Source organism: Trachurus trachurus, assembly GCF_905171665.1.
Source record: "Trachurus trachurus genome assembly, chromosome: 5".
NCBI classification, from domain to species: Eukaryota; Metazoa; Chordata; class Actinopteri; order Carangiformes; family Carangidae; genus Trachurus; species Trachurus trachurus.
This window is the reverse complement of record NC_139896.1, coordinates 23,577,152-23,597,069: the sequence shown is the minus strand read 5'-3', so window position 1 is coordinate 23,597,069 and position 19,918 is coordinate 23,577,152. Positions and strand designations below refer to the sequence as shown.

The window sequence follows — 19,918 nt, the reverse complement described above, 5'->3', positions numbered from 1 at the left end:
AGGCTGTTGACAAACTTGAAGCTGCTATGTGGCAGCATTTAAAGGGGCATTATACAACTTTTCAGCCTTTTAACTTTCTTAAAGGGATACTTCACCCAAAATCAATAATTAATAATTAATACATGATTAATTTTATCTCTGTTTTTAGCCTTGTCGTAGTAGTAGCTCCCAGTGGCTGCACGAGATTTGCTGCGAGATGTTCTTCCATGTTTACATACATCCAATGGTTTACAACAATGAACAAACATCTCGCAGCAAATGTTACGCATGCGCACAAACGTCAACAGAGCCACTGGGAGCTACAACAAGGCTAAAAATAGATATCAAATTATTTTTTTCTGAACAACTTTTTCATGTCGCGGCTTCAGGACACTTGGATCAGTATGGAGTATGGAGGTATTTGGATTTTTCATAGTGTGTGTTTTGGACGAAAATCCGTTGCCAGCCCAGCCGGACCCCCCCGGAACTCCGAAAGTGTTTTGATGACTCCGAATGTTCTCCAAACTCTTCCTTGGCATGACAGTGAGTAGACAATTGGTGAATTATTGATTTTGGGTGAAGTATCCCTTTAAGAATTTTTTTCAAAATATATGGTGAAATCAAAACATGTTTTGGGGGTGAACTGGTTCCAAACCAATTCCTGTGTAGGTATAATAGAGGGATGAATGAAAGTGAATGAAACATGCACATGGATGCGATGCATCCCACAATGTCTGTTTCTCCCTGTGGGTGTAAAAGTAAATTCACATTGAAAGCTTTTTCAGAGGCATTTTATTTACAACTGTTAACTCAAATGGATCACAGAACAGACTTTCATCATATAGCTATATCAGTTCAAACATTCATTATTGATTTCCTACATTTTCTTATGGTTGTACTCACATCTTCTCTGTTTCAGTATTTCTTTTTTTAAATCTGGATCACATGTTCCTGTCTTCAGCATTTTCTCAGTGCAACTGTAAATTCATCTTTGTCTTAATATCATCCTTTTGGGCTCTGTGTGTTAATTGGGGTGACTGTGTGAATCTCATTGATTGATTGATTTTCAGCAGGACAGTCTGAGGAATTCTCTTTCTCTCAAAGAAAATAAACATATAAGACCTTTATAAAAAGTTTTTCCCCACCAAGCTGTGAACACAGTGAGTGAGGGGGGCGGGACCTCACGGTGAACACCAGCAGGTTTATGGATTACTGATTACTGAATGAGATATGAAAGCCGTCAAAGGTCACATTTGGCTGCAAGGCCACAGACAGAAACAAAGACTGAGAGAAGACGAACTACCTTAAACAACGCACCTGTCTGGCCGCATGAAAAAGTCTTGATCTCTGTGAACAGGACGGATCATAACAGACACATTCACGCAGATGGAGGAGGAAGTGTTAACCAGGACCTGAACAGCTCAAAAAACTCACGGTGACTTTCACTAATCTTCTGTTTTCTTCAGCTTTTGGTCAGAGCCACAAGAAAAACTTTTTGATACACACATCGACAGTGTATCTGGTAATGTGTCAGAGAGGAGAATCTGGGAGGCTTGGCGGGAGGGAGGCAGGAAATGAAATGCAGTTATTTATAGTGGACACATGGGTAAACACTCCCAGGTGTCTGTGTGTTAAAGAGCAGCTGTTTGACTGCAGCAGGCGGAGGTGAAGAGAGTCCGTCAGCTCAGGGTTAAAACCTGGACAATGTTAGTTCTCCTCCTGATGCTCATTAAGGGTCTCCTGCAGGTTCTGTTGTGTTTGTTCTCCCTCGATCTGCATCCATTCAAACCGTTTGATTCACCGAGTGGATAAAAACAATATCAATCCCACTTTCAGGGAGTCCTAGGTAAGTTCAGTGCATGCAGCTAAAGAACAGGTGACATTATGTTCAGTTTCCAGACAGAGGTATTCAAGAATCCTTCAGAGTGCTCCTGAACACACCGTATCAATAGATGTACGTTCTCTTTCTTTTCGTTGTTGTTTTTAGTGAGGCACTTTGTGTTGCTTTTAGCATGAAAGGTGCCATATAAATAAATACAATTTGAATTTGAATTTGAATGTAATGGATCCAAAAGCTCTGCAGTAAATGTTCTACTGATCTTCTGTTCGAGGTGAAGGACGGTTCTGTCTGAACCATAGGTCTGAACATCTGGATACCAGATGTTACAGTTTGGTCTGCGATGAGACAGCCATGCTGATGCTTGGTTTGATTTTTCTTCTAGGTTTTGTTCTATTGGTTCTCCTCCTGGTTCTCACCATGCTTGGAAGAACAGGAACCTTTGGTGGACGCTGCAGGTTTGATCTCCAGCAGTGCTGTTCCCTCTCCTCCCTTCCGCCGCCCCCTGACCTCCCCAGACATCACTACCCAGCAGGCAGCGGCAGCAGGGAGTACAGGAGGGAGGTGGGGGAGGGGCAGACCACCTCTCAGATCAACCGCATCTTAAAGGTGAGACAGATCCGTCAATCAAGCCGTCAATCAATCAACCGGTCCAATGACTGATTTGTCCGTCTGTCATCATCTGTTGCCAGGCCAACGAATACAGCCACACCTTCCCCAAAGGCCCTGCCTCCCACGGTGTCCTGGGTTTCCACAGCAACATGTTGCCATCCAACCACCCTGGCGAGGACCGTCGCAGCAGTGCCACCTGCCTGCCGGGCCGGGGCGGCGTGCTGCTCGGCGTGTTTGATGGCCACGCAGGGCCGGCGTGCGCCCACACCATCAGCCAGAGGCTCTTCTACTACATTGCCGTGGCAACACTGCCATTGAGGATACTGGCAGAGATTGAACGGGCTGTGGAGGAGGAACGAGCCGTGCCGCCGCTGTTGGTGTGGCACAAACACCCCCAGGACCACAGCTGCCCCGACGGAGGAGCCATCTCCTTCCACAGCCTCAGGAACTACTGGCAGGAGAGGCTGGAGGATGAAGACCAGGAGGAAGAGGAGGAGGAGGAGGATGAGGAGGAGGACGAGGTAACCAGGTGTCCACACACTGCTGATAGATAGGACTAACACGGTAACACTTTATAATAAGTATACACAATATTAAGCATTAGTTAAACATTAATAAATACTGAATTCTTAATTTATAACACACAAATACTCATTAGTATGTAGTTTATAAATACAGTTAGTGCTTATCAATGAAGAGCAAATTTTTTTTAACTGTGTTTATAAACTACATACTAATGAGTATTCATGTGGTATAAATGATGAATTCAGTATTTAATGCTTAATAGTGTGTACTTTCTTATTATAAAGTGTTACCAATAAGTCTTGAAGTCTTCACTAGTCCAGATCTCAGACCCAAAAGTGGGCACTAGGAAACCTGAACCTGACACGTGACGCGTGGATTATTTTTTTCTAAAGAGTCAGAAGAATTGACCCAGTCCGACTCAAGTCCTGGGTCAGGTCTAAGTTAAGTTAGGAACCAAGTGGACCTGTGAAGACCTCTAAATTAGGCAATAGTGTTCAGACAGTCTGTGTGTGTGTGTGTGTGTGTGAGGCCTGACATCTGGAGGTTGAAGCAGGTACTGACTGGTCCAGCTGCTACTGGCTCATCACTGGTGAGAGCAGATCCACATTTTCACTGTACAGGAGGACAGTTTCCGTTCTGGTACTTTGTTCAACTTTCATTTTTGATTCACTGAGTACAAATATTCTGATGTTGAGAGACCCTTTGTGCTGTGATGTCATTATCCGTCTTCTTTCTGATTGGCTACAGGACAGTGGCAGGGTGTCGTCAGCGCTGGTGAACGCTTTCTGTCGTCTTGACTATGATTTGTCTGTGGAGGCCCAGGTCCACCTGTCCATGTCCGCACCCAGGTCCTGATTCAGATCTCACACTCCACCAGTTTGACTCCTTTACACTTAGAGTTTAAAGGGATAGTTCAATATTTTGGCAAATTCACCTATTGCCATAATCCCTACAGTCATAGACGTGGGTTCATCACCTTTCTTTGTCGGTGCATCTTGTTTTGAGATCCGCGGGGCAGAGACGTGAGCTGCTCAGCGAATATAATGGAGGTGAACGGTACAGGTCCCCTGTCCCTTAAAGGGATAGTTCAACATTTTGGCAAATTGGCCCATTGCCATAATCCCTATAGTCATAGCTGTAGGTTCATTACCTTTAATTGTAGGTGTAACCTATTTTCAGTACGGCGGAGCGCAGCAGCAGGCTGCTCAGAGCTACACTATGGAGGCTAATGGAATTTCTTGGTTTCCCTCATTAAACTCATCAAATTCAACATCCCAAAACTCCACAGCGCTTTTGTAGACAAGTTGTGACCTGCACAACCACCACGCTATGAGATAATGACGGGACGATACGAAACGGAGCCGTTTTCGAGGTAAATTCATACAAAACCGCTGATGCGCGTTGCGTTCAGGGACAGTTTTTCAGCAAGCAGTCTCCGTATTTACCCTGTATTTACCTCGAAAACGGCTCCGTTTCGTATCGTCCCGTCATTATCTCATAGCGTGGTGGTTGAGAGTTTTGGGATGTTGAATTTGATGAGTTTAATGAGGGAAACCAAGAAATTCCATTAGCCTCCATAGCGTAGCTCTGAGCAGCCAGCTGCTGCGCTCCGCCGTACTGAAAATAGCTTACACCTACAATTAAAGGTAATGAACCTACTGCTATGACTATAGCGATTATGGCAATGGGCCAATTTGCCAAAATGTTGAACTATCCCTTTAAAACTCATCAAATACACGATTCAAAACTCTTGTGGAGACGTTTTGACCTGCACATTCACCACGCTATGACATAATCATGTAACATTACAAGACAAGACAAAATGTTGAACTATCCCTTTAAACTTCACTGTGACAGTGTAATGTGTTTATAAACTGTAGAATGGATTTAGATTTTTAGAGCTTGGATCTCATGTCCATCAACGATGGAGGACTAAAGCCAGTGTCCTCCCTGTGAAAGTCTGCTGGGAATAACGTGGGGCGTCAGGGACCGAGTGACCTTTGACCTACAGCTTCACAGAACCTGAACCTCTAAAACCTCTAGTTTCTCACTGTGTTTTACAACCCAGAGTCTTTAAGACACAGAGGGCTCAACAAACCTGGGTTTACGTTGTGTTTGAGAGCGCTGTTCTGCTGTGGGACAGACAACAGCTCATTCCTCCCTCTCTGTCCACAGACGAGCGTCTCTGCCTGGCGAGGGTTTGTCTCTGTCCAACCCTCTCCGCGTGGCTCTGTCTGGCTGCACCGCCTGTGTTGCCCACGTCTCCAATGGCATCCTACATCTGGCCAACCTGGGAGACAGCCGAGCTGTTCTGGGTGTCCAGGAGGAGGACGGGCGCTGGTCAGCGGTCAGCCTCACCAACGACCATAACGCAGACAACCCTGAAGAGCTGCAAAGGATCCTGGGAGAACACCCGCCGTCAGAAAGCAGGACGGTGGTGCGCCACGACCGTCTGCTGGGTCTGCTGCTGCCGTTCAGGGCGTTTGGAGACGTCCGTTTCAAATGGGGGGCAGAGATGCTGAATCGAGTCTACGAAACCAGACCGGATGTCATGTCTGTGGTCAATGAGGCCGTCCGGATGCCGCCGCCACATTACCTGACACCACCTTACCTGAGCGCCGTGCCAGAGGTCACCCGACACCGCATCAGGCCTGCTGACAAGTTCCTGATCCTGGCGACCGATGGACTGTGGGAGCTGATGCACCGGCAGACGGTGGTCCAGCTGGTGGGGGAACAACTGACAGGTCAGACAACTAAGATCATCGATCGTCACTAAGGCTACAGTAAACCTGACTGTGTTTAATCACACGGACACGTTAACATCTAAATCATGGGATTGCAAGAAAATACATCCTAAATCAGTGTCTGAAAACATGCTCAAAATAGTCATGTAAACTGTCCCTGTGCTTTTTATGGATGTAAATATAGTGAAAGAAATTGAATCTCCCAGGAACCACCTCAAGGAGCTCCTGGGGTCCCTGGGAAGCTCTGCTTTGAGGGTGGTTTCAGGAATGATGGGCATATGATAATGATAACATAGTGTAGGTGGCTTTCTGTGTTGCACTGAAAGACTATCCTGTTATGTTAGGAGGATGGTAGGATCTTGATTCAGTCTTTTTAATTTTAAACATTCCTTGCACTGTAGTTCACCAAATGCTCGGTGAACAGACCACAAGAAATTACATAATAAAAGAGATAATAAAAGAAGCTAACGTACACACACTAATTCATAATTACTGAAAAATAAATAATAAAATAATAAAAAGAAATAAATAAAAGAAGAGGAAGAAGAGCACATAATTAAATATAACATTAAAACACACACTAACCTTGTGGTTTTATCAACCAGATGCTCAATGAGCAAAATGCGATCTCGTGCTGACATTATTTCTCCACTCTTACTTCCGTTTTCCTCTTCAGAAATATAAGCACAGACTTCATCAAGAGTGTTCAAAATGATACAGCATTAGGTGAAAGGTCATCTACAATCAGCCAAAATATGGATGTAACAATCTCTTACATTTGGTGGTGGGGTTGCATTAAAGTTTATTATTCTTTATCATTATCAGCTATTATAGATAGCTGATAAATGGTGGTAAAAAGTTGGGGAAGTTCAGGTCACTGTCACTGTCCTTGTCCAGGCATCCAGCAGCAGAGGCCGATAGTTCCCGGCATGGGCATGACGCTGGGCGGCCTGCAGCATCTCCTGCAGGAGAGGAGGGGGCGGGTTATGTCTGTGCTGGAAGACCAAAACACCGCCACCCACCTGCTGCGCCACGCCCTGGGAGACGACGGATACGGGGCGGTGGCTCCAAACCGTCTGGCCAAGATGTTGAGTCTGCCGGCAGATCTGGCCCGGAGGTACCGCGACGACATCACCATCACTGTCATACACCTGAATGAGCCCGACGTTTAATCTGAACACCTGTGGGAGCTGACCTGCTCATTTACCAGGTACCTAAAATGTGATAATAATATAACTCAAGAGTATTGTTACTTAGTTTTCTCCAAAATCATAAACAATTTCTACACAAACCAATCATTTAAGCCTTCATAAAAGAGAATTTATCACAGGGCAGACGGATCAGACTTAATTTGAGCTGGGTCGACCTAATGCAGAGATAAAACTGAACTGTACAAAAGGTTTAAACACTTTTTCTTCTACATCTGTCATTCCCACTAGGAGAGGAACAAAAAGTCCTGCAGCCGATGGTCTGGACCCCTCAGTCCTGATCTCAACATCATGGAGTCAGTCTGGGATCACATGAGGAGTCGGAGGACACAAGGCAGCGTTTTCAAGATGCTGGACCAACTCAACGAGAAGCTGAATAACTGTGTGAAGGTGAACTGAGGAGAATATTTCCCTATTTGCAGAAAGACTGCTTGATGTCTCCTGTTGTCATAATGCAGGGAATAATAAGTCTATGAAGCAATAAAACTCTGCGTTTTCATGTATTTTTCCAGCTTTGAACTGCTGTATGTAAATTATGAATAATTCAGGTTATGATTAGTGGCCTATTAATCATTCATTAACCCAAATGTTGCAGGAAGAAATTAGTGAAATGAGAAACGACTGAAGAGTGATTTTCATTCTCACACGACTGAATGTTCAGGACATGAAGTTAAAAAGAAAAGAATCTTTGTGTTGATGATCAATGTTTTGTTTTGTCTGTGATGAAAACACCCTCCCTGAACTTTGACCTTTCGAGTTTTCTGTTATTTCTGCAGTTGAGTTTTTTTTCCTCCCAACTGAGACGAAGACAGTAAAAAGTATGAACACTAACTATAGCACTTTGCTTAACAATTCAGGTATTTTTCAAACCATTCATGTTATTCGACCTCCATAAACATCTTCAGCTACTTCAGCAATCACATTCATCCTCCAGCATTCACACATTTTCTAGTTTCATGTGGTCTCCAATGGCATTATCCATTATCAGCTCTCCATCATAGGTTTTGGGTTCCTCCAAGCCAATCAGAATCCAGCACCATCCGTGAGCATCCTCGACGTACGGCAGGATCCCAAAGGGTGATGGGAAAGTGGCTAAATTGCAAGTTGTGTAAATAAAACTATATATAGTATATACATATATACATATATATATATATACACACACTGTATATAAACTTTATTATTATTATATTATAACCTTTATTTATTCTCGAGAGACATTGAGGTTGCCCTCATTTTCAATGTCGTCAATTGCCCTCATTTTCAATGTCGTCGAGTTTACAACGCACTTCCTGTCAGAAGAAGACACAGCAGCTCTGAGTGACTTGAAAATAAAATTTAATCAACATTTTTACAAAATCAAATCTCAATTAGAAAAACTGTTAAATACCAAACAGCTTCAAACTAACCAATCAGTTGATCCTATCTTCATCTTCATCATCACCAGCCTCCTCACAGCTCACAGAGCTCAATCACTGGATGATACTCAGGGGAGGGAGGGGTAGGAAAAACAAACAAACAAGAAACAGTCCTCAGATCTGATAATCAAAAGTGAAACTGACTCATCTGTGTTGACCAATAGGAGAGGGGGATATAAAAGAGGGACAGGTTCTTATATCCAGTGTCCAATCAGAGGGCAGTGTTGGTGGCGAGTCACCGTCTCGGAGGCGCGACCAGCGGCTGTGTGGCTGTGACTGACTCTGGAAACAGGTGGTGGTAAGTGGGCAAGGGGACGTACGCCGCTGTGATCATCTTACCTGAAACAACAGATGAGATGTCAGAGCTGCTCTCTGATTGGCCCACATCATAGTGCACATGTGTCATCTGACAGGAAGCCTTACCCGCAAAGTATCTTCCGTGTAGAGCGTTGACAGCAGCCATGGCAGCTGGGATGGAGGGACACTTGACATAGATGTTTCCCTGAAGACAAGCAGAGGTCAGAGGTCAGAGAGGTCAGAGGTCGTGTTTTAGCTGCTCTCTCATTCATGTCAGAGGTCGCGTTTACCTCAGCTGAGTTTTTGTCTACGTAGATGTGAACGACTCCTCCATGTTTGTTACACTCCTCTATGACATCATGCTGGATATCAACCTCCCAACCAGGGGCCTCCTCACTGGAAATAAACAACACACACACAGTAAATAAACAATGTTGTTCACATATGCAGTAAGAGATTAATCCACTGTCTGTATTTATATCAATAAAAAAACACTACAGCAAAACACACAGGTGGAGAGACTGACAGGGGTGTGTGTACCTGTTGGGGTTGAACATGTTGGACAGCTGGAAACAATGTGTGGCCAGCGGCTGAGAGGGAAGATTTAGAGGAGTTGAGGGCATGTTCATGTTGAGAGCTTGATTCATGGCCGGGTTCATTGCAGCTGAAACACACACGGAGGAAAAACACAATCACACACACATTTTAAAAACGTTATCTGAATTAACCAACTACCAAGACTGAAACAGGCTGACGTCTATTGTATCCTGTTCGTCTGTCAGGTCAAATATACAGAGCATCTGTGTAATAGAAACATCAGCAGTGAGACTGTGGCCTCCTGGTGGACCATGAAGGTACTACAGATGGGCCACAAAGAGATCACTTACAATAAGTTTGTTCAATTTTCTAACTGACTTTCAAACTACTTATATAGTCTCATATTTATACTAAAAACTAATCAGAGCTGAAAAAAGACTGGTTGAATTATGTGTCATTCTTAGTAAGTCTAGTCTTCGCATTGAAGATTGTAAATTGGTAACATTTTCTGACTCTTGAAGCCCTTGATAAGGGCTGACAGCTACAGCAATAACATTAAGATTGTGACTGTGTTTTCAGACATTGTACCAAGAACCACACTCACTGTTGTCTGAAGGTAATTGTTCAGAATTAATTCAAGTGACTATCATCCAGTGTGTGTGTATACCTGACACAGCAGCCATGGCTCCTATAGCGATAGCCCCACTCATCTGTAGAGCTTGCTGAGCAGCAGGAGGGATCTGTAAACCTGTACCTGCATCAACACACAGACACAGAGAGTCAGAGAGTCAGTCTCTGGGCCCAGCTGGAGGTTACAGGTGGAGGTTCACGTCAGTGGATGCTGAAGGGTTCTCACCCTCAGCGAGTCTGGCCATGAGCTGCAGTCGCCCGGTGGTTCCCAGGTCGATGCCGGTGCGTTCAAGCTCGTCGCTGTCGAGGAAAGACGAAGCCGTGGAGGCGTCGGTCCGCTCTGTCACGTGACCGACCTTCATGGGACGCCCTGCCAGCTCGAACCCGTTCAGCTGCTCCAGAGCTTTCTTAGCACACTCTGCATCTGCAAACTGACACACAGGAAGAGAAAGTGAAGGCCTGCTTCTCTGAGCTGGATGTGAGTGAACGTGCGTGTTGTGGGTCAGACACAGAAAGTGTTTCTTTTTGTACTGACTGAGAGTGTAATGTTATTTAACAAACCACAATGAAAAGAAATCAGGAGAACACAAACCACGACATCTGTGAAACAAACACGAGAAAACGTGGTTTTATGTAAATGAATGGACAATGACAGGAAGGACGACCATACTTTAACACATCACATTATCTTTAAAATGACCAAATAGCCAATCTATTTCAAGTGGGTATAATCAGTTTCTTTTACTTTATAAACTGTTTTGGAAAACCAGAATCATTTGGTACCTTAGAGTGAAGAGCAAAAAAAAAAGAAGCAATGATTCTGCAACGATGAGCCACGTTACTAGCCTGACAAGCCAGACTATATTATTAAAATGTATAGTCTGGAAACGACCGGTAGACCTCGGCTCAATCCAGGGGGCGGGATGAAGGCTGTCTTTCAAACTGCCTCTGCACGCAATAGGGTAGCGCTACGACTAATCAGAGCAAAGAGCAGGATGACGTTAGCCTGACAAGCCAATTAAAATGTATGTCGTCAATGGCGTTAAGCCCGCCCAACGACTCTCTCTAAACAGATAGAGCGCTGTGATTGGTGAACACAAACGGTGTTCGAGACTCAAAAAGTTCCTATGGCTCGTTTCTAGACCCACCTACGGAGCAAATAGATTTGCTGCCGCTAGGGTGCGTCTAGATTTCTAGGCTACCACGTTACTGGTTTGTAAAAGACAAGCTGACTACAGTGACCAGTATGGGAAAAATTAACAGAAGATTAATTAATAATCAATCACAGCACTGATGATGAAGATGAGAACTTACAGTGATGAAGCCATAGCCTTTAGATCGTCCGGTTTCACTGTCATTCATCAGTTGGATGCTCTCAATCTGAGGAACAAAACAGCTGTCAGACGTGTGTGTACACATACACACACAAATACATGTACAGTGTAAGTTCAGTATGAATGTAGTTCAATATGTTGTTGAAGCTGACCCGTCCAAACGGCTCAAAGATTCCTCGCAGCATCTCCTCGGTGATGTTGAAGTGCAGAGAACCGACGTACAGCCTCATTGGACCTGATGTTCCCTTCTGCAGATTGTTGGCTGCTGCTGCTGCTGCTCGGTTCTTTTCGGCCTGAAAGCAATTTAAACAATATAACATCTAATGTTTCATCCACCGATCACATGACAATGACACTGCATGAGAAATAAAGACCATGTGGGATGATGCAAGCTGTCAGGAGATCTGTTGCACTGAATCAGAACCAAAGAGTGAGTGAGTGTGAGTCTGTGTGTGCACCTGGGAGGCCTGGACAATGATGGGAACTCCCAGCAGCCTTTGCCCCGTCAGTCCAATGGCCAGAGGAACTGAGGTTGCCTCCACAAACTCGATGTAGGCGATGCCTTTTGACCTGCGGGAGTTCCTGTCAGAGATCATCCTCACGTCACGGACCTGCAGAGGAACCACGGCAACCATTACCACAACAACCACCCACATCCTCCACCATCACCTGTACCAACGTGTTATAGTGGCAGGACTTCTCCTCAAAAACCAAAGTGTGAAACAACAACAACAGCTGCAATGGTTAGTCAGTTAATCAATTAGATTGATTTAGTCTATTGTGTAACTGCTTGAGAGCAAAAATGTCAAATATTTGATGGATTTCTGAAACGTTGATTTGTCAGAAACCAGAGCCAGAGTTTTTGTTTTTTACCTTCCCCACAGCAGAGAAGAACTCCTCTAGGTCTCGTGGTCTTATCCTGGCTGCCAGCTGCATACAGAACACTGTCCGAGCATCTCGCTCCTCTGGGGTCAGGTTATCTATGGGCTGCCTGTAATGTAAATACTCTTATTGTTAGTGCAACATTCAGTCTTCAAAAATAGGAGAAAATGAGAGACAGACAAAGTTGGAGGAGCAATTAGTGTTCACTGACAACAAAGTGGTGGATTAAACATTAACTGTTGTTGTGTTGATGTTACTAAATAAAAGTATGTAAGTATGATGAACAACTAAAGAATACACCGCCAACTTTTTTTGTTTGCACTGAAAACCTGTTCTTTTAATGAAGACGATTACTAACCAGACCCAGAACTTTACGACAAACAGTAAAGTTTTCTGCAAATGAAAAGCAAGTTGAAACAGGCATCACTCCGAAATGTGCTCGGGTGAAAATCATGATATGAAGTGAACTGTGAAATTGTGTGAACTGTTGCACTCCTCATCATCATTACCATCATCATTGACATCATCATCATCATCAACAACACTTAATGTTTTAAAAAACGTTCTCACCTGATGGGACTCTTCTCCTTCCTGAAGGGACTCCTACTCCTCGTCCGCCGGCGGCTGGAAACAGACAGACGGCTTTTGTTTTATTCAAGAAACCTTTTGTAAAATTTTGTAAATGGATTATAATTTTATTTCACCCATTTCAATGTGGGTTAGTTTGTTTTTTCTTCACCTTGGCCTTTCCTTGTTTTTGCTGGCTGCTACGTTAAAATCTAACTGACTGTGGGTGAAGAGATTCTGTATCAGGTTTGAATTGGCAGAATACAAACACAGTGTGACATCAGGGGGCAGAGCAGCAGTAAAGACGTACGCTGTGTTTCCACAGAGTAACTCACTGCTTGTGGTGGTCTCTGTAGCGCCCTCCCCTCTCTCGGCTGTGACTGCGGCGGCGTTCGCGGCTTCGACTTCTCCTTCTCTCTCTGCTTCGGCTGGGTTTACGCTCGCGACTGTGGCTCCTCTTCCTGTCTCGACTCCGGCTGCGTTTCTTGTCACGGCTGCGGCTGCGCTTCTTCCTGTCAGACACAGAGCAGCCAGCTACAGCAAAGCCTGCTGTCAGCAACCCCCCCCCCCCCCCCCCAACCCAACCAAGCTGAAACTGCTGAAGGGCATTTTTACTGACAGACGTCACACACCAAGAGGTGAGTCAGACGAAGAGAGTGGTCAGGACGAACTGATTAGATGCAAAAATGGGTTCACAAATCAACCTGCTTATGATGGTTGTTAGCCCAAATGCAACAACATACTTATTTTCTGGAAATGAGTTTTGAAAAAAGGGTTAGGCTTCTGATAACCGAGGATGAAAAAAAAAAGGCTCAATGTTGCTAGATGCCAGCATCTCATCTTCAGAGCAGAAATAAACAAAAGGAGAACATCTGTCAAACAGACAAGAATCACAGCTGTGACAGACGAACAAAGAGACTCAAGTCTGACGAACACAGAAAATGATTCTGACCTTCAACAGTCTGGCAGGAGAGAAAGACCAAAATACACATCCCAGCTCAGATACATCCATTTCACCTTCAAGAGTGTGGATGCAGAAACAACCTGAATCAAGCATCAAATCAGACTTTCTACCTGCTCCATATCTCTGCTGTATGCTGTATCACATGGATGAAATGCTCAAACACAACAGGTGGCTTTTTTACAAATTCCATATAATCATCAATTCATTACATGCACCTGTAAACCATCGCCATGGTGATATCTCAAATGTAACCCAAAAGTAACCAGCAATTAATCAAAAGGCTCTTCTTGAAAAAGTATTTACAAAATGGTTAAAGAGAAACTATGCAGGATTTTTAACTTAATTATGCAACCTTATGTTACCTTGGAGTAGTTGTGATCGTTAAAGCAGAAGTAAGTGGTCCGGTCGTTTTCGCTAATGCTGCGTTCCAGGCAGGCTTTTGAAATCGTAAATTACAGCTTCAAGTCACAACTTACGACTTTGTAGCGTTCCAGGCAACCCACTCGTGTTTTCCCGACCTGTTTTACCGGTGAAAGTCACTATAACGGCCACTCGTAACTTCCGACCGGTGAACTCGTACCTGATCGAACTGGTACCACTTCACGGTCGGAAAAATACGAGTTTCCTTGAACGCACCATAACAGTCCTCGTCCCTACGTCGCCACATTCACGGCGTCCCTTGGCTGCACACACAGCCCTGCATGCCGTTCTCTCTCCTCATTGGATAAAAACTGTAGGATACGATAAATGTTTTCTCCTCGGCTCAGAGCAGAACAGAGGGACTGACAGACCCGTGTTTCGGTCCAAACACTCTATGTAAGTGATTGCTGTCGGAAGATATAACTATTTAAGACTTATATTAACACAAATATATCACTTACTTCTGCTTTAAATAAATAAGTTGTAACTTGTGACGAGGGGGAATGGCATATGGCGTCTCCTGGCTGAAAAATAACTTTGCAAGATCAGCGCTGCCACCAGCTCTCGTCTTTGCCGCACCGTGACACAAACGCGCTCCGTAACCCGTAATCTCTTGTTTATGACAGGTAAGACTACACAAATACGGTATACACACGAAGTTACATTGTATATGATATATAACGTTATGTACCGCTCTATTGATTGATCTCTCATAAACATTAAACCGATGTCAGTTACATGAAAAAAGACTTTGTTTTAACACTAGCAGACAGATTAACAGGCACACAGACGGGGACAGACAGGTGAGCGGGTGGTGCTACCTCTTGTTGCGCTCCTCTTGTCCATTGGGGCTCAGGGCCTTGTTGTCCTCCTATCAGGGTCGACAGAGAACAGCATGAGGAGGCAGACGCAACATTCAGGTGTCAGAGATGGGGAGGGGGAGGAGGGGGAGGGGGGCAAGAGAGAATACACAATTTAATAAGTCACATTCAAACAGGCTGTTCTGTGAGGGGGGAGGGTTTGGAGGTAGTGGAGGGGAGGGGGTGTGTGTGTGTGTGGTCAGAGGTCAGCGGTCTGAGTCAGTCAGTCAGTACCAGGCTGCGGCCCGGGCTGTGTGTGTGGGGGGGTTTGGAGGCGGGGGGGTCAGTGTGGCTGCAGCCCGACAGGAGCTCCGGCAGCAGACAGACACTCCACAGTCCAGCTCTTCTTCAGCCGTGTGGATGCTGTGCTGGTTTTGGGTGCTGGGACTCCTCTGAAGGGCCCTGAAGCAGACAGGAGTCTTAGTCACTCAACTCAGCCCAAAACCAGAACCAAGGACACACCCTCCACTCTGAACCTAAGACAGTCCCTCGCCTGTTCAAGGAATACACCTGTCGGTTCAGCATGTTTCAGTCCTCCAACATCACATCTAACCAGGGTTCATGTTTTTTTTCCTTCCTATTGTATTTTATCTTTACATCTCTATCTCTAAACCAACAACATTCACAGTCCTGATCTGGTTTTAATGTTTGCAGATGATGTGTGGATTTGCTGATGCTTGTGAACCGGCCCCTCATTATTATATGACACACAGTACTGCCAACGGTCTCACATTAGTCCACTGATCTACAGGTGGAGGTGTTGTGCAACACAGGCAGAGAAGACAACTGTCAGGATACGACCTCACTTATATTTTTATTTTAAAACAAAAAAAGATCTCAGTTGGAGGAAATACCACAAACTGTGAATTGCTTGCTACTGAGACCCAACACACAGTAACTGTAGATGTATAAGCGCTGAGGTTTGACTGTGTGGAAACAAGCAGCCTGAAAGGAAGGAAACTAGACGACATTGAAAAGGGTCAGAACTAATGATAGATCAATTCTTTGATTGGATGGACTGAAACATGTCGAACATACCTGTGTGGTGTTGTTTGTCACCAGTGTCAACCTAAAGTAACATCAGACCTATGAACTCCATGGAAAGCTGCAATTACAAGGTGGGGCTTCACTCTGACTTCATCGTGAGCATCGAAGGCAGAGACCAGCATCTTAGTTTAATCTGAATCCTGACAGAACTCACCTGCAGCTTTTCCTTGCTACGTCCCGCCCACCCTGTCCTGACCTCACGCTGGTTTCTCTCATCAGCACCGTTCTGCGCCCCCTCTCACAGCTCAGAGTCGGGATGCAGAATGGCGGTTATGCTAAGCTAACGGCTAACTGACAGTCTCCCAGTGTGACGTTGCCTTTTCCCACGATGCTCCTGTGATTATTACTCCCTGCTCTCTAAACTCTTCATCTCCCAGAATCCTCAGCTGTCCCTCCTCAGGGGGAGTTGGGCCAAAACCAGGTGATAGTTTACAGTTACCAAGGGAACCACAGTCATGTTACCATGGGGACCACAGTACAGCAATGCATGATGGGGGCTTTTTACTACCTTCATGTTTGTGACAGATCACACTGGCATTCAGGGGAGTAGAGGTGAGAAATCGTTAGGCAAGTCTACAAAGAGAGATAGATGGGCATTTATTCATGACAGTCTGTGAAGGAATGGCAGCATCATAATTATTATCATCATCATCATCGTCATCAGCCAGACTCTACTGCTCAGAGACTCCACACAGTAGCTCAAAACACAGAGACGAAACACAGAGCGTACCAAACCAGCTCAGAGAACGCAGAACATTTTAAATGAATAACTCATTGACGATTTTATCGATTGCTGCAGAATCGACAACAAATGTGAAATCAATTTGTATCTTTGGTGAACAAAGCTAAAACTTTTAGGATTTAATATTGATGTTTTACAAAAATCCTAAAAAGTTACACCAGAGTTCTGCTCTCAGGGTTTCACTGCAGGTTTGTGCACTTCTGAATCCAGCTCTATGTCTCTTCAGAGCCTCCGTATGAAAGTATTTCATCTCAGCTCCCATCAAGAGACATTCAGGTGTAATATTTCTTTGACAGACTGCAGCTTTTTAAGGAGTCGACATTACACCTGAGATTGTGTGAGACTGCAGTCTAAAGAACGGGCCTGAAAGTATAGATTTTAGTCACTTTACATTATCAGTTTGTTCTTATGATCAGGCCCAGGAGGATGTACCTGATTGGTACAAGAGTCTGCAGCAGGAAAATGACCCCTTACATGAAGCCAGAGTCATTAAGAACCACCATCAGAGACAGGAGGAGTGAGAAGCCCAGCGACAGATGGTCTGGCCCACACAGAGCCCCGATCCCAACATCACGGAGACGGTCTGGGATCACACGAAGAGACAAAATACACAGAGACAGACTAAACCCACAGAGGAACTGTGGCAGGTTCTCCAAGGTGCTGGAACAACCTACCTGCCAAGTGCCTTAAAACCATGTGCAGATGTACTGTGGAGAGTTAAAAAAGGGGGCTATTTGCAAGTTTTGTTACTGCTACAATACATAGCCATAAACAGCTGTTCACTTGCCATTCGTTCATAGAGCTTCAGCCACTGTTGCATTCAAAAGACAAGAAGTTATAACATGGCCTCTGGGCAGCAATACCTCAGGGCAGACGGGGCCCTGCAGTGACTCAGTATCAGCAAGATGGGGCTGGTGGAATGGGATCAACTAGTTTGCATGCTAAACATGAGACAACAACAGTGTTGTTTTCACAGTATATTTTCTAGACAGGCAAGTTAACAGCTGTTAAAGCCATAACAAAAGCTTACGTGTTTTTTTTTCTCATCCTCTCTTTATTTTTACTGTGTTAGTACTGCACAGTAAAGTACTGGTTCTGTGAATGTGGATTGTCTTCACGCAGCTCTGATTCAGTTAACATGAGGTGACAGTGAGCGGCTGTGAGAGGAGCAGTAGAGTCCAGCTGAGAGTCTCAGTAACAGAGGACAGACAGATTCTCACCTTCCTGTACGGAGCCTCCAGCATCGCCTCGATGTCCAGGTCATCTGCCATACTGCTTCTTGTCTACACAGACACACACACACCGAGCATTTTAATATCAATATCTGAAAGTTTACATGAAGCAAGTTACTGTTGTTATTAATAATATGTTCATTATTTTCTTAATTTATCTTCTTGAAACGATGAGTCAAGTAATCATGCAGATGATCGAGAACTTTTCTGAGAACTGATGATTTGTTAAACACTCCTCAGGTCCATCAGCAGATTTTCATCTTGATTGTCTTATGGTAAACTGAAAGTCTTTAAGTTTTGCCAAGATGACATGGTGCTGCAAAAATTCACTTCTTACAATCTACTAATATTCCTGATATCATTGCTTATCAATAACGTATTGACAGTTGATGTTCTGATTAGGTAACAGAATTAAACCCTATCCAATTTCTCAGCCTTTAGAGAAGGGATGAGAGGCATCAGCCGCCTGGCTCAGGTTCAATTCATCACATGGATGTGTCAGGACTAACGCAGGCTGTTTACATGTGCACTTGGTTCCTAGTTATGGTGTCTCCAGGTTTCTAAAAATGTGGAGCCTGATTTTGAGAAACGTGGACGTTAATCTGCAGACAACCAGGACCATGTTAACTGTTGATCCATCTACCTGACCCCCGGATCATGTAAAATTGAATGTGAATAACTCGTTGTCAATCAGTGCGTTTACATGGACTTGAGTATGCCAGATATGATCGTACTTTCATCCACCTCTCCCTCGTCCTTCGCGGTGGCAGTGACAGGTGGATGGCGGCCAGCGGTGAGGACAGACTTGCTGTCGCTGCCTTCTTCCGCTGCTATAAATATCTTGAATATTTGCAACGCTATTTTAAAATCTAAAAGTGGCAACTCCGCAAGAAGCCACAGTGGTCTCATTTGGACAGATGTAAAAATTGCCGCGGTTTGTGTTGTAAAAAGTAAGATGCAATGTTTCTCTATGTTCATGTAAACACAGTAAGTTATCCCGAATATGATCACAAGATTTAAGTCCATGTAAACGCACTGACAACAACAAATCCCGAGTCTGAGTAAAACTAACGTTAGTCCAGCAGGCGTTATTAATAAGAGGTGGACACTGGGACCACTTCATGGACCAAACACCAGCACAGGTAACGTCACCTTTACTCCAGTGACCTGAAACAACGGACTCTTTTAACCGGGTTAACCTGGTCGGAGGTTAGTTCAGCACCGCTGAACAGAGCATCCTACCCCGCTAACACCCACCGGACAGTCGCTGTCTAACACCCGTTGACCTGCGCCCGGTGTGTCCGTGACCTCCGCTGGTCTAAACACAGGTGAGACACCTGGGGCCTCTACAGCTAACGGTTAGCAGCTAACCGCAGCCGGACAGGCCCCCCGCCGCCTGTCTCCGGTATCTACCGGCTCAGCTCTGAGGCGGTGGTCGCCGCCGGAGCGGAGGACCGGAGGACCGGTGAGCGTCTTACCTGGATGCTCAGCGGCTCGAGGGTGAAATGAAACCAGCCAACGGTCCTAACTGTCTGGTTAACGGGCGCTTTCGGTCGTTGCCTGCGCGACGCGACTCGGCGCTGTCAGTGGCGTATGCAGCAGGGACTGCGGCTGTTCTCGCGAGACTGCCACTGCGAGATCATAACACAGCTGGCTCTATGGCTGGCTGGCCCGTTAATATAATACATCCATGCTCTGGCCTGGCAGAACCCAGTGTAATAATAATAATTAAAAAAAACCCGTCCCTGTTGCATTCTTGTATCAGGGCTCCAGACTGCCCCGAAATGGGAGCATTTTGCCCCTAAAATTTGAGACAGTGCAGGGAAATTTGTCATCTACTTGTTGTGCAAATTTGCTGTTTTTTTTTTTAACACTGGTGAAACGTGGAGGGGGCAACTCAAAGAAATTATAGGTGTCAGACCAATGTGTGTAAGCATCATGCCCGTGCATGCCCCTAAATGTTCTGCTTGCACTCCTAAAATTTGAAGTTAGGGTCCACTGTGCTCCTACTAAAAAAAGTTAGTCTGTATGTGGCCCTGATTAGATCAGTGTTGGACTATGGTAGTACAGCCTATGGGCCGGC

General features: G+C 44.9%; 2 protein-coding genes across 3 annotated transcripts; one reads left to right on the top strand and one right to left on the bottom strand.

Moving 5' to 3' along the window:
* The first annotated feature begins 302 nt into the window (after positions 1-302).
* LOC310985940 (pyruvate dehydrogenase [acetyl-transferring]-phosphatase 1, mitochondrial-like) lies at positions 303-7,526 on the top strand. The gene is made up of 7 exons (XM_083971620.1): positions 303-522; positions 2,202-2,425; positions 2,509-2,949; positions 3,701-3,801; positions 5,129-5,697; positions 6,595-6,907; positions 7,137-7,526. The coding sequence occupies exons 1-6, from the start codon at positions 354-356 to the stop codon at positions 6,867-6,869; spliced, it is 1,779 nt and encodes a 592-aa protein (XP_083827746.1). The 5' UTR covers positions 303-353; the 3' UTR covers positions 6,870-6,907; positions 7,137-7,526.
* Positions 7,527-8,269: 743 nt separating this feature from the next.
* LOC310986426 (RNA-binding protein 39-like) lies at positions 8,270-19,437 on the bottom strand. 2 transcript variants are annotated; one of them, XM_083972321.1, is made up of 16 exons: positions 19,314-19,426; positions 17,824-17,886; positions 16,370-16,434; positions 14,776-14,825; positions 12,906-13,082; positions 12,574-12,627; positions 11,995-12,112; positions 11,580-11,732; positions 11,274-11,414; positions 11,102-11,167; positions 10,014-10,218; positions 9,825-9,911; positions 9,161-9,284; positions 8,911-9,016; positions 8,747-8,825; positions 8,270-8,662 (listed from the first exon to the last, which is right to left on the bottom strand). In XM_083972321.1, the coding sequence occupies exons 3-16, from the start codon at positions 16,373-16,375 to the stop codon at positions 8,559-8,561; spliced, it is 1,470 nt and encodes a 489-aa protein (XP_083828447.1). In that variant the 5' UTR covers positions 16,376-16,434; positions 17,824-17,886; positions 19,314-19,426; the 3' UTR covers positions 8,270-8,558. The 2 variants fall into 2 exon arrangements, with proteins under 2 accessions (XP_083828447.1, XP_083828446.1); XM_083972320.1 differs by lacking the exon at positions 16,370-16,434 and having other exon boundaries at positions 19,314-19,437.
* Positions 19,438-19,918: the final 481 nt, after the last annotated feature.

Excerpts from the sequence above, each read along its gene's own strand:
- LOC310985940 (XM_083971620.1), top strand. The coding sequence starts at position 354 with ATGTCGCGGCTTCAGGACACTTGGATCAGTATGGAGTATGGAGGTATT. Across the intron at positions 2,426-2,508 it reads AGATCAACCGCATCTTAAAG|GCCAACGAATACAGCCACAC; the intron begins GTGAGACAGATC and ends ATCTGTTGCCAG. Across the intron at positions 3,802-5,128 it reads CTGTCCATGTCCGCACCCAG|ACGAGCGTCTCTGCCTGGCG; the intron begins GTCCTGATTCAG and ends CTCTGTCCACAG.
- LOC310986426 (XM_083972320.1), bottom strand. The coding sequence starts at position 17,874 with ATGGCAGATGACCTGGACATCGAGGCGATGCTGGAGGCTCCGTACAGG. Across the intron at positions 12,628-12,905 it reads TACAGAGACCACCACAAGCA|CCGCCGGCGGACGAGGAGTA; the intron begins GTGAGTTACTCT and ends GTCTGTTTCCAG. Across the intron at positions 11,415-11,579 it reads TCATTGTCCAGGCCTCCCAG|GCCGAAAAGAACCGAGCAGC; the intron begins GTGCACACACAG and ends AATTGCTTTCAG.